The 15,873-nt window shown below is 33.5% G+C and overlaps 1 protein-coding gene across 3 annotated transcripts; it reads left to right on the plus strand.

Moving 5' to 3' along the window:
* The first annotated feature begins 3,021 nt into the window (after positions 1-3,021).
* LOC145059302 (glucosidase 2 subunit beta-like) lies at positions 3,022-15,645 on the plus strand. 3 transcript variants are annotated; one of them, XM_079007158.1, is made up of 16 exons: positions 3,022-3,389; positions 3,495-3,620; positions 4,008-4,103; positions 4,241-4,480; positions 4,558-4,748; positions 4,835-4,903; positions 5,005-5,320; positions 5,395-5,499; positions 5,741-5,842; positions 5,947-6,004; positions 6,111-6,179; positions 6,278-6,365; positions 6,443-6,504; positions 7,078-7,129; positions 7,303-7,391; positions 15,522-15,645. In XM_079007158.1, the coding sequence occupies exons 1-15, from the start codon at positions 3,284-3,286 to the stop codon at positions 7,363-7,365; spliced, it is 1,743 nt and encodes a 580-aa protein (XP_078863284.1). In that variant the 5' UTR covers positions 3,022-3,283; the 3' UTR covers positions 7,366-7,391; positions 15,522-15,645. The 3 variants fall into 3 exon arrangements, with proteins under 3 accessions (XP_078863284.1, XP_078863283.1, XP_078863282.1); XM_079007157.1 differs by lacking the exon at positions 15,522-15,645 and adding an exon at positions 8,216-9,018; XM_079007156.1 differs by lacking the exon at positions 15,522-15,645 and having other exon boundaries at positions 7,303-7,538.
* Positions 15,646-15,873: the final 228 nt, after the last annotated feature.

The raw sequence follows: 15,873 nt of genomic DNA on the forward strand, positions 1-15,873 counted from the left end.
AACCTATATCTTTATTTCATTTTAAATGAAAAAAACGCATGATTTGTTTGACTGAGATAAAGATCATAACAGTGATGCATGACAAATATGGGTGAGGGGCTGAGGGGTTCCATCTCATATCCCCCATCCATACAGAGTAGGGACAGCCCACGGTTGGTGTTTGGTTTTTCTTACCGACCTTGGCCCATGACTTTAAAGGAAAAAAGAAATAGAAACAAATTACAATCATCACAAACAACATGATAAGATATTAAGAGAGAAGAGGGTACAATGATAATCGACATAGATTGCGTATGATACTATCTTTATGTAATATTTGGATACTTACTTCTATTTCGATACTTACTTCTTAGACAGGTAGACCCGACAAACATGTTGTGTCGCGTCGAGTTTGTATCGAGGTGATATTGAGAGAACTTTACCATAGCCCGACCATTTCATTAATGTGTCATATCATATCAACCCGTTTATTTTTGTGTTGAGTTCGTATCGGGTTAATGGGTTATGATGTAGACCTTGTAAATGTGTCGTTTCATGTCAGAGAAATATACTAACCAAATTGAAATAGTAGGAGTTGAGGAAACGGAAAGCAAAAAGTGAAAAAAAATGGAAACGGTGGGAATTGGAGAGGTGAAAGGACGATGTCATAAAGAGGAGGGAGTTGTGGGATGGAACTGTAGAATATTTGAGAAAAATAAAAAACTAAAATAAATTTTTGACCTGGATAGCTAAGTTGTTTTCACATTATGATTTTGGATTTGGATCTATCCAATTTATATATGGGCGGCTAAGTCGTTTCATATTGTGAATTTTACAATCGTCTCAACCTAAAGCTTTTATTTTATATATGGATTTTGGATGAGATTGTTCAATTTATCCAAAAGATTAAGAAAACTTGCATATGAATAAACATGACGCTTTTAAGTTACAAAGCCTACAGAGTATCTTGACTTTGATAAAATTTATGAAAAGATCTTACAAGACAAAAAAGAATGAGACTATTTAAAATCCGTAAATCTAGAAAAATGGTCAAAGGGTATATATATATATATATATATATTACATGGTCTTCGTTATAATCATATGACATTAAACAATACAGAGTCCATCAACAAGTTATCGAGAGATGCGCGTCGTTAATGATGCTTGTAGAGTTTTTCCGCATGAGAATGGAACAATGATATTTTGAACGTTACAACCAGGGATAAATAGTTAGTACCAAATCATGATTACGTACCGGAACCAATATTGAACCGGTACCCGGTTTATATACATGGGATGATATTTGGGACTTGAATTGGCAAATAATCGATACTCAGTACTCGCTACTTGGGACACGGTGCCAAACTTGTTAGGTCATTTATCAGACCGACCCAAGTAATTAAAGGGTTGTGCATCTAGCCTTGGGGAAAGGATCCGATATGTTATCTTCATGTACATGCCAAAATATTAGTTGTATCTATTAATTTGGACAAATTTGCCCTTATGTTTTTGTTAACATATTTGGTTGTATGAATGCTTCATGTGCTTCCTTAACTTAATGGCAAAATATTAATTGTTGGATAAATTTTCCATTCAATGTTCTTTTTTCCGTTCCTTATTTGTTCGTTGCATACACCAACAGAGATCCCTTCGTAAGTTGTTGCTTAATTCTACTTTCTTATCGTATCATATTATAAAATGTATCCATATAAAAAATTATAAAATGACAACTAGTCTAATATAACAAGTTTTTCTAAACTTGACTTGGTCACGTCTTTCTAGTTCTATTTGCTTTCAATTTAAATTTTAACATTATTTTTGATTTCATTCTGATTTTTATTGTATTTTTTTTTTTCTATTTCCACATTTTTTTTTGAAATTTGCAATAACAATCTAACAAAAAAATTAATGTTACATTTTAGTATCATAAAACAAAAATATTTTTAATAAATTTATGAGATAAATGTTACCTTTATCAGGATCAGTTCTGAAAGTTCTTGTAGATGATATATAATTTCTTCGTCCGTAAAATCTATTTTTCAGCAACATCCATGCAAATTGATTATGTGCATCTTGAAACGTATTTGTTTTGATTTCAGACTAATTTGTACATATCTGGTTTAATGCAAATGAATATTACTTCTTAATTTAAAAATATCAAGAAAAGAATTCCGGACAGACATTCTGGAATTATTCTTCGTCTTTCAGACAAGATTAGTTTTACGAATTTCAAACATTTCTTCATTTCGTAATCATATTCACTACGTAATCTACACTTATTTCCTTTATACGAAGTGTTATTAAAATATTTTAAACTCTTATATGGTCCAATGGTTGAAAGTAACAGTAAATCTACATGCAATATGACATTTCAGACATGTTCAATGAATTTTGGACATGTTATATGCAATATGGAGTTAATAAAATCGATTAAAAACTTAAATGCAACTACATAAATCTGTACAACTAGTTTGGTTTGATGAATCCATGATATGAAATGTGACAAAAACTTCAATATTTGGTTGCCAATAGTTCGTAATGAATACTTTCTAGAATGGTATATCCGATATGTGAATGTATGAGACTCACATTTATATAATCGGACTATATAGTATTAGGCTTGATTAGTTTATGAGCGTGTTCGACAAAACTAGCTGGTAACGGGTAGCTAGTATCAGGTAACATTTGATATTTGAGCATTTTGTTAAAAGCTATTCCATGTAGCTTTTAATTTTGAAGCGTTTTATTTAAGTTAAAAGCTAAATTCTGCTGTCGCCGAATGAAAATTTTTCTTTTTTACTAACGTTTTCTTAAAAGCTAGAAGCCAGAAGCTCCCAAACGCTGCGTGCCGAACACACCCTTTATCTTTTTGAATGCCCATTCCAAAGAAAATAATTATTTTTCAAAGAAAAAAATAGTTATTATATATAAAAAAACCTTCTAATCTTGGTTAGATTATTCAATTTCCTTCCTTTTTTTTTTTTGGTTATTCTAATAAATTTAGATTTTTTTAAATAACTTTCACTTTACTAGCCATGTATAAAACGAACAAAAAGAACGACGGCGTTATGCTGTCTCCTCCGTTCACCACCGCAACACCGTCACTCTTGTATCCAAGGACCCGTTGGGTACCGACTCTCCTTAGTTCGAATGTACCAACTATTTCACCTCTGATCTTTCAGCGGATGATCTGAAATTGGCGTCCTCAGGTTCTGTTTACGCTTCCGCAGTGCTCACATTGAGTCCGTGTACATTACGAGATTAGGTCATTGTGCTTCTGTAATAGCAGTGGAAGATCACAATGAAGATAAAGTCACCAGTCTTCGTGCTCTTCGTATTGAGCTCTACGTTGGTTCTCAGATCGGCTGCTATTCCACTAAATGATCTCCTCGGAATTGCTCCTGAAGGTCCAATACATGTTCTGATGTGCGCGTGTTTGTAATTGTTGATCTATCAGTCGTAATTTTAGTTTGTTGTGTAGTATGCTCTGAGTTCTGTTTTTCTTTTACCAGATGAGAAATATTACGCGGGATTATGGTCTTCAGGAACGATTAAATGCAAAGATGGATCTAAAACATTCACAAAGTCACAGCTTAATGATGACTTTTGTGATTGCTTTGACGGCACCGATGAGCCAGGTTTAGTATTTATCATCAGTTAATATGAACTTAACTCATATCCTGAAATTCTCTACTTGAATGTGGTTGAATATATTTCTTGTTGTGCATTGGTGGATGTGTTTGATAATCTATATGTAAGGTATAGAGGCTACAAATTCAAGCTCTTCTTGTATGCATATGCTGATCACGTTTTGCCTTTAGTTTGACTATAATTGGGGGTTGATTTGTTGACTCACAAGAGAGAATAAGATCTTTGAGCCTTGAGGACTATAAACTTGATAGTTGATACTCTCTTACCAGTCGAATAGGATTGCTTGCAACTTGAGAATGGCTACTGAAGTACATCATTTTGAAAGTATGCACTGTTATCTTAACATTAACATAGTAGCATATTTGGCCTTTCAGGAACATCAGCATGTCCTGCTGGGAAATTCTATTGCAGAAATGCTGGACATAGACCCCTAACTGTATTTTCTTCTAGAGTAAATGATCGTATCTGTGGTAAGAAATGTTCTTACTCAAAACTCTCATCATCTAGTATTTACCAGAATTGATAGTTGTTAAATCCTTTCATATTCTCCTTTTCACCACCAAATTTCATGTTCCATCTGAAAGTTTAACCTGTTTTTGTTGAACAGATTGCTGTGATGGAAGTGATGAGTATGATGGTAAAACCAGCTGCAAAAACACCTGTTGGGAAGCTGGAAAAGTTGCAAGAGATAGATTAATGGAAAAGATTAAAATATATGTGGAGGGTGTTTCCATTAGAGACAATGAAGTTGAACAAGCAAAACTATCATTCGAACAAGACAAGGAAAACTTGTTGAAGCTCAAGCATGAGGAGAAAACTCTCAAGGGGATTGTCCAACATCTTAAGGGTACTTCTATCTGCAATTGTTACATATACTTTTCATATACTTCATTAGGTTACATGAATTTAACATGGATTTTGTAGACCACAAGGACCGAATAGAGAAGGCAGTGGAGAAAGAACGAATCCAGAAAGAAAAAGAAGAGCAACAGAAGAAGGAATCTGAATTGAAGGAACACAAAGGTGAAGAAAAAGTTGATGTTGCAGAAAAAGAATCCACAAAAAGTAACAAAGATGATAAAGATGGGATTCTTAATAACTCTCCTTCTGGCCAGGTTTGAAATGACTGCAAACTTGAATTTGTAATTTTTAAAATGTTTAATTGTGATACTTAAATCTCATACTCAGATTCTTCTATTAGAATCTCAACAAAGACCCTGCTGCTGATGTGGCACAAAATGCTCATACATCTCATGACAATGTACAACAGGTAAATGTTAAAAGTACAAATTAAACTCCCATCAAGAACTTTCCATGTAAGCTAATTACATATTTACATGTTTCAAATGCTATTTATCTCTCTTTACATAGCATGCTGCAAAAGAAGAGGAATCTTCTGATGTTACACATGTAACCGAAGACATCGATTCGTTATCAAAGGAAGATTTGGGTCGTGAAATCGGTTCACGTTGGACTGGAAAAAAAACTGAGCACCAAAATCATGATGATGAGACACCTGTTAATGTCCACAATGAAGAAAATAATGGAGACAATACAGAAACAGATGATGATGATGATGAACATTATGAGGAAGATTTAGATGACCATAGGGATGTTCAAGAAGACACTCATGATGATTCCAGTTCTTCACATGACTATGATCCAGATGAGTATGAGGACATTTCAGGTCTGCAATTTTACTATTTATTTTTTTGTGTCATATTATTTTGTTTGCTGATAATTATAATTTTTATGTGAAAGATATTGAAAGCGCAAGCAGCCCATCATTGATTGAGAAGATTCAACAAACTGTCCGGAATTTTCTACTGGCTGTAAATCCATTCCAGACTCCAGTAAATACATCAGGTAGAACATGACAGAACAGGTTGTACTGTGTTAGATGTAAATTGGACTGGGACTGAGACTGATGTTGATGTGACAAAAAGTACAATTTTTTAATCTACCAAAAAAGATGGACATGGGATTTGCTTTTGCTCTAGATCTCTCGTCTATGCAAAAGGACGTAAATACCCTCCTGAGCACATGTTCACTCCAGTGTCTTTTCTTTTTATGAATTATTTTATTTTTGTTTTTTGTGTTTATGTAGAAGCTGAAAGTGTACGAAAAGAGTATGATGAAGCGAGTGAGAAGTTATCCAAAGTAAAAACAAAGATATCTCGCATCACAAAGAAGCTAGCAAATGACTTTGGTATTTTTATTTATTTATTTTTTAAATTTAGTTTTATAAAATAGGAAAAGTACATTGCTATTCTTGTTATTTATAGCTTCAAGTATCTATGTTTGACATTGCAGGACCAGAGACGGAATTCTATTTGTTACATGGTCGATGTTTCGAGACTAAACAGAACAAGTTACAACTTTTCCATCTTTTTTTTATTTTTTATTTTTTCCTTTTTTCAAATATTGATCAAGTTTCTTTTTCTGATTTTGTATCTTTAATTTTTTTGTGATTTCAGATATGTTTATAAAGTTTGCCCTTTTAAACAAGCTACCCAGGAGGAAGGATACAGTACAACCAACTTAGGGTAGGTATTCACACGTTAACTATTCACAGGAAACTAATATCTACGCAATTGACCCTTTTTCTTGAATTTTCACTTACTAAAGTTTTTTTTTTTGGCAGGAGGTGGGACAAATTTGTGGATTCATACAGTGTGATGCTCTTTTCCAATGGTGACAATTGCTGGAATGGTCCTGATAGAAGCTTAAAGGTATATATCAAACTTTATTATCTCATTTAACTCATTCTGCTTTTTTAATACCTTTTTTTTTTAATATTCCATGACAGGTCAGATTAAGATGCGGATCGAAAGTAGAGCTTTCTGACATAGACGAACCTAGCCGTTGCGAGTATTACTCTTTTTATTTATTTATTTATTTATTTTCATGTTTCCTGCAATTATTAATCCTAAATTATCAAAAATCGTCCATGTGTTTTTCACTTTTTTATAGATACAGTCCAATAGTTTAGTTTTTTTCTTTTTCCGTTTGTGAAATGGCGTTTGGTCACGCTTTTTGTTCCTGGGAAAATGACCAATTTGCCCCCTCGAAAACTCAAGAAAACAAAACCTCTAAAGATGATCAACTCGTTGTCCTTTTATTTCAACCACAGTAGAAACCTTTTCCAGATTCCTCTTTTTAGGATATTTCAAGAAGAAGGTGAGGGCAAAATGGTCATTTTTATGGATGGGCCGTTTACCAGGGAAAAATAATCGTGACCAAATGTTGTTTTAGGGTTGATAAAGCAAAAAATGGAACTATTGGGTCATATCTGTAAAAATGTGATAAACCACAAGAACTGTTTTTGTAATTTAGTTGGTGTAATATATATATATATATATATATATATATATATATATATATATATATATATATATATATATATATATATATATATATATATATGCATTATTTTGATGGCAGATATGAGGCAATGTTAACCACCCCAGCTCTTTGTCTAGAAGAAAAACTAAAGGTATCTATCTATCTATATATATATATATATATATATATATATATATATATATATATATATATATATATATATATATATATATATATATATGTAACACTATTATTATTACTTCACTATTTTAGTTTACTATTATTATTATATATTCGGATCTTGAGGGAGACAAAATGTTTTAGGAACTAGAAGATGAGCTTGAATTCATGGACAAGGACAAACTACAACTTCATGATGAGCTTTGAATCTTTTCGCCTACTTCTTCTACAGGGTAAGTGTTCCTTGATAATCAAAATGATGAATTAGTCTCACTTTTCATCAATTTTTGTATTGAAATGTGCTAAAATAGGATAACACTAGACTTTCATGAAATATATTATGGAGGTATATATTATTCGAGAACTTTAATTTTGTGTCATGTCATGTGTTAATATATCACTAGTACATCTTATATAAACAAGGAGCTAGAAAGCTTAGACATTAAACAAAACAAAAACAAAAGTTTAAGAATACTCTCTTCATTTTGTGATTTTATTTTGTGACGATCTAAAAATCATGGTTTTTATATCTTTTTTATTTATTTTGACAACTAGAATAGTTTTCTTAAAGTTATTGAAACTAAACTCACATACCGAACTCTTTGACTATTTTTGCAAGTATACCATCTCAAACCAATTCTGGTTTCTTTGAAAGTTAACACCGAATATGATTGTTACAAATATTAATCATCATTTATTAATTTATATATTATAAGACTGCTTATTAATTTTTTTTTTTTCATATCAAGCCATTGTACTTTGCAAAAATGGTCCTTATTTTTAGCTCAAAATTGCCACTTTGGTCCAAAAAGTTTTGGGTTAACACATGTGGTCCAAAATACGAATATTGCGGTTTTGGTAAACAAATAAAAATAAAAATTAAAGTCTTAAAATGACGATTATGCCCTTACTTTTTCATTTTTACTTTTCTTTTTCATTTTTGTATTTATAAGAAAATAAAAAAATCCCACCACCCTTACTATTCTCCACTCGCACCACATCTTTAACACATTTTGCTTATTCATCTCTCTATCTCCTCTCAACACCACCACAACAGCCGGCTGGAAAAACAGAATGCCGCCGCCGACACCTACTAGAAAATTGCAACACCACCACCAACACCATTTTTACGTCACCTTCGGTAACCCTATTGCCATCTTCTCTAGAGCTCCAGCTCCCTACGAACATCGGCCAAGCTAACATTGCCACAAACAGATTTCTCCAACAACGAACAAATATCTTCGACGAACAGATCTAAACCGGGAAGGCGACAAACAGATTTGAACCGTGAACTTGGAGCTAGGGTTTGCAAACCATGAACTAGTGATGGTAAGAGCGAGGCAACACAAAAAAACCATACCAGTTGGCTTCGTCAATGATCGAATCGGAGAAGGATGACGATAAGACAACATAGAAGAAGGATACCGATGATAGATAGGGTTTTCAACGGAGAAAATGGATAATGGAGAAGGATGGCAGCGATAGATAGGGTTTTCAACGGATCTTCGACAACGACGAACTTTAGGATTTTCAGATCTAGCGACGTTGCAGATCCGATTGGACGGAAGTGGTTCGGATCTACGTCATTGAATATTCGGATCTACATTGATGGAGGTGGTTTGGGTGGTCCGACGAAAAAAAGAGTCTCTAATGACTAGCATAGGCCGACAAGCGGTGGTGATGTGGTGTTGGTTCGACAACGAGGGAGAAGGTTGTATTTTTTTTTATTTAATTTTTAATCTGAAAAAGAATAAAATTATAAAAGAAACAAAAAGAAATTAGTAAGGGCAAATCATTTGAAAAAAATAACCAAACTCGCAACAAATTTATAAGTTTTGGAGTGGTGGTGTTAAACTTTTTGGATCGATAATTTTAAGCTAAACATAGGGGTCATTTTTGCAATTTTGTCTATATCAAATTAGAGCATTTTTTTTATAGTTTATTAGTATTACTGTTACTATTTATTTTTATTAAGTGGTACTTATTTGTTTTTTTTATTGACCATTAAATATATATTGAATCGTCAATATATTTTCATGCTTTATACATATAATTTCTTCTATTTTAATCATATTCATTTTACTCCCTTAGTTATTTTCTAAATATAAATATTTATTATTTTTTACTAATTAATTATTTCTATTAAATGTTTAATAACATTTTATTTATGAAATATAAATTATATAATGATCATATAATATTTCAATCTTTTTTTTTTAAAACGATAACACAATAATATAATTTCTTATTTTATGTATAAAAAACCCAACATAGTTTGTATTTATACTTTTGTTTGTTGTAACATTTTAGATATGATGTATGTTTAAATGAACTAAACAAACGAGGGGTTTTATACAATATCTTAGATAAGTGGGGATAAATTGTTTAGTTTTAAAAAAACTATTGGAAGATATTAACCATTGGAGATTGGAGATTTCATTTAGTTAGATGTTAAAGATGGTGAAATGATTTATTGACAATTATTTTTAGTCATGACATGTTAACCGGAGATGCTCTTGTATTTTGAGAAGTCTATATTGTTATAGCATCTTAAAACTTGTTTAATTTTGGTTAACATTGTCACGATAGATTTTCCAAAGAGAAAATTACAAAAATGGTACCCGTGGTATAGTATAATAAGCACATAAAGTGCAACTCCAAGAAAATGGACAAACCCGGTACTTATGTTTTGTCGATATTACATGGATCGCCCTTAAGCCGTTAAATCTAACTACAAAGTCTGTTAAGTGTAAAATTACCTTTTTACCCATTCTTTTGTTTTTTATTAATATTTCTCTATGCTACGTGGACCATTTACTAATTTAACCTACTTATCATCCTCTCCCTTCTTTACGAATTCGTTTCCTCATTCCATAATTAACTGTCACAAACACAAATCTTTAGCCATAATAAAGATTGTTGAGTCTTAAACCATGTTTGACACATATGTAAGGGATGTGGTGTTTCTACATCGTCGAAGGTTGTATCAAAACTCGTCGAAAGATGATTTGACCTCGTCGGATTCCACCAACAGCTTCACTTAAGAATATCATGACCTGTGGAACTTCTGTGCTTGTAGAACTAATTGGAGATCTCCCGTTCACCTTACATTCCTTATCTTCTCTCACCTTCGTCTTCCCATATTTGAACTCACCGAAGATTTGATATTATCCACCAACATCTCATCACCAAAACATCACACCACGGTCACTCGTATTCTCCATAGAACCTGCTTGAAAAGGGACCAAGTCCCACTGCCACCTTCTGTCTCAATTTGTAGTCACCAAAAAAATTGTCCTCACCGAGGTCTTTCTCTTAACAATTGTTTCCATTTAAACCCAAAGTGGAAAGATATAAGGTGATCGAGGGACTGTTTTATTTTTGTAGGTTGGTCTGGCCCATTGCTCTTTCCTTGTGCCTATTTCGTTGTAGGGGGTTGGTTCACGGGTACAACATTTGTAACTTCATGTCAGTAGAAGGGAATCAAGAAGTCTTGCTTCGACCATTATAATAAAATCTTTCTTTGAAATTTTAGATTGAAGGATTTACAATCTTTTACAAAATCCCCAGTACAGCTGTTTATAATCAACCAAGTATCAATAATCGCCTTATCTGTTGGGTAAAATTTGGATGATTTATATTAGCAGATAATAAATTTTGTTTCGTTTGTGATGAGGCGGCACCCAGATTTGAACGGGGAAAAAGGATTTGCAGTCCCCCGCTTTACCACTCGGCCATGCCGCCAAAACGATACACAATAAGACAATTTTTTTTTTGTTGGATTATTAAACTTTAGTTTATTGTATTTGCATCCCTTTTATTTTCTTCTAAATTTATAAAAATTCTAAAAGAAACCCTTTTCCCCTTTTGTGTGACCACCCCTTCGATTGCTTGTATAGTATCTCAAAACAAAAAATGTCGAAAAACTTCCCCTAACCCTTTATACACATCAGAACAAGAACAACCAATCGATGACATCTCTGTATGAATCTGCATCGTTGGAGAGGATAAGCTAAAACAAATTGACCAACACCTTTCTTGGTGATGGTGGTGAACGAGAAAGACGTTGGTGATTTTGTTCCATCTCCGTCTCATTTGAATAAATGTTAGGGTAAATTACATAAATGGTCCCTGCAATTTAGAGAAATAATCACAAAATCCAAAAAAAATGTAAAAGAAAAAAAAGGATAAAAATGTCATTTTATGGAAATTTAACGACATTGTTTTGATGCTGTGTGTCGGAAGGACTATTTTTGTAATATCAACAACATACAAGTTTCGATTTTATCCATATTTTTTTGAAGTTGGACTTTATGTGCCTATTACACTATACCATAAGAAAAATTTTGTGATTTTTTCTTTTTCAAAATACAATAACATGATAAAAAAATGTAGTTGATTTTTGTATACAACCCTAACATGGATATACATTGATCATATAAATTTGAACATTTTAAATAAAGTGTGTAGATATAGGTGTGAGATTAATTTCTTTTGTAGTTATTGAAAGTTAATAAATTTGAACGGTGTTTGTGTAGATATAGGTGTGTAAGGTTAATGTATTTTGTAGTTATCGAAAGTTAATAAATTTGATCAGTTTAAACATATCAACTACCATAAATTATGTCAAATTGAAACTGTTATTTTTCAAAGATCAATAGATAATCAACATATGTTTATCTGTAAACAAAACGAATGTTTACCGTAATTGTTCATGAACCCTTCCACATAAAGTTTTTATGTATAGTAAACAAACAAATAAACAAGAACAATGTTTTTTGTTTGTTTAGTCCTATGAATAAACACAGACAAAGGTCTAGTTTGTTTATAAATGATTGTTTATGTTCGTAATGCTATGTTTATAATGTTAGTAAATTATTTTTGGATTTTTGGATCTCATGTATTGTAGGATTTGCATATAATCTTTTATTTATTTGTGGTTCTTCATTTGGTTGTTTTCGTGTTTATGAATGTTTAATATCTTAACAAACACCAACTTAGTATTTTTTTTAAAACAAACAAACACGGACAAGAATGTCCATTCGTTTAAGTGTTCATATTCTTTTGTTTGTTCGATCAAACATAAATGAATGAATATGAATAATTCTTTGTTCGTGCTTGTTTGATTTACAATCATAATCAGACTTCGAACTTCAAACTTTTTATCGACTAAACAATCCAAACACATTTGAAAAATGTTATAAATAACATGGGAATGAATTTTCGAAAAATTGGATTCAACATTGAGATTAATGTGTAGAAAAATGATTTAAGTTTTGCAAAGTATAACTATTCTTATTCAAAAGTAAGATCCAACCTAGATCCGACTTACCATTATGACAATTCATTTTTTGCCTTTCTAATATTTGAATAAATGAGCATTAATTTTATCAAAAATCTAAATACACCATACATGCCTATAAAGGAGTTCTTTAGGCCATGGGTTGTACTTCCCATGCCATCTCCTTACAATCATCACCTTCTCCTCACAACCTCCCCACCTTCTCCTGAAAACTTCACTTCCTTCTCCTTCCACACCAACAATGGTGTACCTACAACATAGCCGTCTCCTATTGATCGTGGTATGTCGTGTCATATACAGTGATTCATCACGATCGCTGGACAATGGAAGAATAGGGATTATGTGCATGGTCATGGTGGTGTAGCTAACTTGGCCACGAAGCCTTCTCGTGGGATGTATACAATTTAGAAGTCTGTTTGCTTTGGTGGTGTTTTGGCATTTCACATATACAAATCAATATTTTTATATTTTTAACTTTTGAGTATCACTTCTAACATTTTTCTTTATGAAAATTTACATAAAACCCTTTCTATGTTTTGAACTATATTGGTTATTTGTAAGTTTTTAAAAAGCTCACCATGGCTCCAAGGTCTGTACTTGTCATCTGGACATCCCCTCTAATGAGCCCACTATGAATGAGCCTAACATCCCTACAATCTAGAAGGTGTACAAGAGGAGGAATAAGTATGAAGGACGTGTGGAAGGCCATGCTTAAACAAGTCGTTATGTATTGAAGAGAGATAGAGGATATGAGAAATATTATTTAGTTAGATTTGCTAATGTATGCATGATATGATTTTTGCTATTATTCTCTGTCATGGTTGTTCCAAAATGAATTCGGTTGTAGGATTGGGTAGAGAGAACATGAAATTTGGAGTTCTTTTATGAATCATCATTTAATGATCTTTTCATTTTTGAGTTCATTACATATTTTGAGGTTTCCTTTCATTGTTCATTGGTTTACCCTTGGTTGGTTTTATCAAATTGGTTACATTTCCACTTACCCCTCTTCTCCTACATGAATCATGGTACAACCCTCTAAAGCACAAGTTACCACTTGTCTCCAGTCGAGAATGGACACACAAAATGGGAAAATTGACCTATTATCCAACCAGATACAAGAAATGTGCTCCTCCTTCCTGTCTATGTAGGATCTCATGGAGAAAACGATGCAGAGTATCCAAAATCACTCTAGGAAGAAACCCCACTCTGAGGGTGTCATTGAAGCATCATGTCCTCTATTCTCCTCCTCTATCATCGTTTTCGGTTCTGATAGCCACCCCCGTTGACCACTAGACCGCCATTACCACATCGATGAATCTCTTTTCTCTTCCCAATGTCAAAATCCACGTTTTTTAAGGTGTCGATTCCAAAGGATGGATTACTAAGGCTGAATTGTACTAAGTACACCACACCCCTCTTGTTCAGAAACTTTACCTCTCTCATATGTGTATAGACAACCCTACTCTACACTAGTATACTAACCACTTGATTAAACACCTCAACACTACTTAGGATCAATTTCGAATCAAGCTTCGTAACTGAATCAAGCTTCTTAACCTCTTGGTTAAACACCCCATGAAACTTTGGGTTCTCCTTTACAAGAGGATGGCATTGAGGACTATATAGAGGAATACATGGCTCTTTTGTAACACCAGGTATGTACTTCTTTGTGTTCATAACAATAAAGATTTCAAATATGGAATTTTAGGTGACCACAACGTGGTGGTAAAGACACCACGACGTGGTCTCACTTGATAATAAACACACTTTTTCTTTTGGGCACCATGACGTGGCAAGATCCTAGCTACGACATGGTGGCGGCCAGTATGCAAAACCCTAATTTTCTGGGTTTAGAGCCTTATTTAAGGGATGTGATGGCTAAGTTTTGCTCACACTCACCCTCCATCACTCCTAGTCTAGAATGAACCCTAACATCCCTTGTTGATATCTTGAAGCTTTTTGTGGTGTTAAAGAGTAAGAAGGTGCTCTTTGTACAAAGATTCAACAAGCAAGTCTCCCCACCACCTTCTTGCACATATTCTAGACCCTTGTAAGTCCTTAAGTTCATACCTTTTGTGTGCAATCCTTCTAGAACTAGACTTTTAAGCACTTTTCTCCATGTTTAAGGTGGTTTGAGTGGATGGATTCAATAAAATTGGTAATTTGATGGATCCTTATGGCCCCTTTGTAGTCTCACGTTCCAAATTTGAAGTTATATAGAGTTTTGGTTCCATACATGGGGTTTTGACCTTATTTTTACCATTTTGACATAACTAGAGTTTAAGACACACAATGGACATGCATGTCCATAGAGCAATGACTTTTATGATTCTTATGGGTGTAAGGAAGCCTTCTGGAGAATTTATATGTGTGGCTTAATGGATTAAGGGCTTAATCCATTAAGTTGTCCAAGACAGTTCCCACGACGTGGCGACATGCTCACCACGACATGGTGGAGGGTTTCTCGTGACTGTTTGTCGTGAGACTGCCACGACACGATATATGCTTGGCCACTACGTGGTAGCTAACTGAGTGACTTTGACTGTTAACTATTTAACCAAGTTGAGTTGAGGGTTCTAGACTGTAGATTGAGTATTTGCCTCTAATTGATGTATTTGTGGTTCGTAGTTCCAATGTATACTTCTATGTGAGTCGTGGTTGTGTCTAGTCATCTATGAGATGAGTTTTATCACTATACTTTGTACTGCAGTATGTATGTATGTAGGATGTTGGTATGCTGTAGTGATCTGTTATACTGGTATATTTTTTAAGATTACTTGTGTTGATTGATATTTTTTGTTTTTATATATCAACATATTGTGGTTTGGCTGAGGCGGTATTGTGTTGTAGGCCAAGATACTCGGGCAGTCCTGTTGATATTGTAGGTCCAACTAGATGTTGTAGGCTCAGGAGAGCGGTCTAATTGTTATTGTAGGCTTAGGATGGTCCATCCCTATGTTGTAGGCATGTATGCTTGCATTGTATGTGTATTGTTGTGTGCGGTATTTTGGAGAACTCATTGAGCTTTGGCTTACATTTGTGGATTAAAATGTTTCAGGTACTTCTAAGGATCGGGGCAAGGCAAAGGCGTGACTGTACACAACATCTAGTGGTCGTTATGTTTTGAGAGATACTATGATTTTGATACTCTGATTTTATGATATGATTGTGAAACAATGTTTTGGTAACTTATGTTTTATGGAAAAATGGTTTACTCTCTTTTAAAAATGAAAAAAATTTACTATGGTTTTTGGGGCGTTACAAGTTGGTTTCAGAGCCCTGGTTTGAGGGATCCGGATGAAGACTCGTGTGATTCTAGACTCTAAACTACGGATATGTAAAAAGACTTTTCATAACCATTTTCAAAATAACTCAAAAATGAGGATGTGATGTGTACAGTCAGCGGGAGC

Source organism: Lactuca serriola, chromosome 6, assembly GCF_051521515.1.
Source record: "Lactuca serriola cultivar US96UC23 chromosome 6, Lser_US96UC23_V15, whole genome shotgun sequence".
In the NCBI taxonomy this organism is placed as follows: Eukaryota; Viridiplantae; Streptophyta; class Magnoliopsida; order Asterales; family Asteraceae; genus Lactuca; species Lactuca serriola.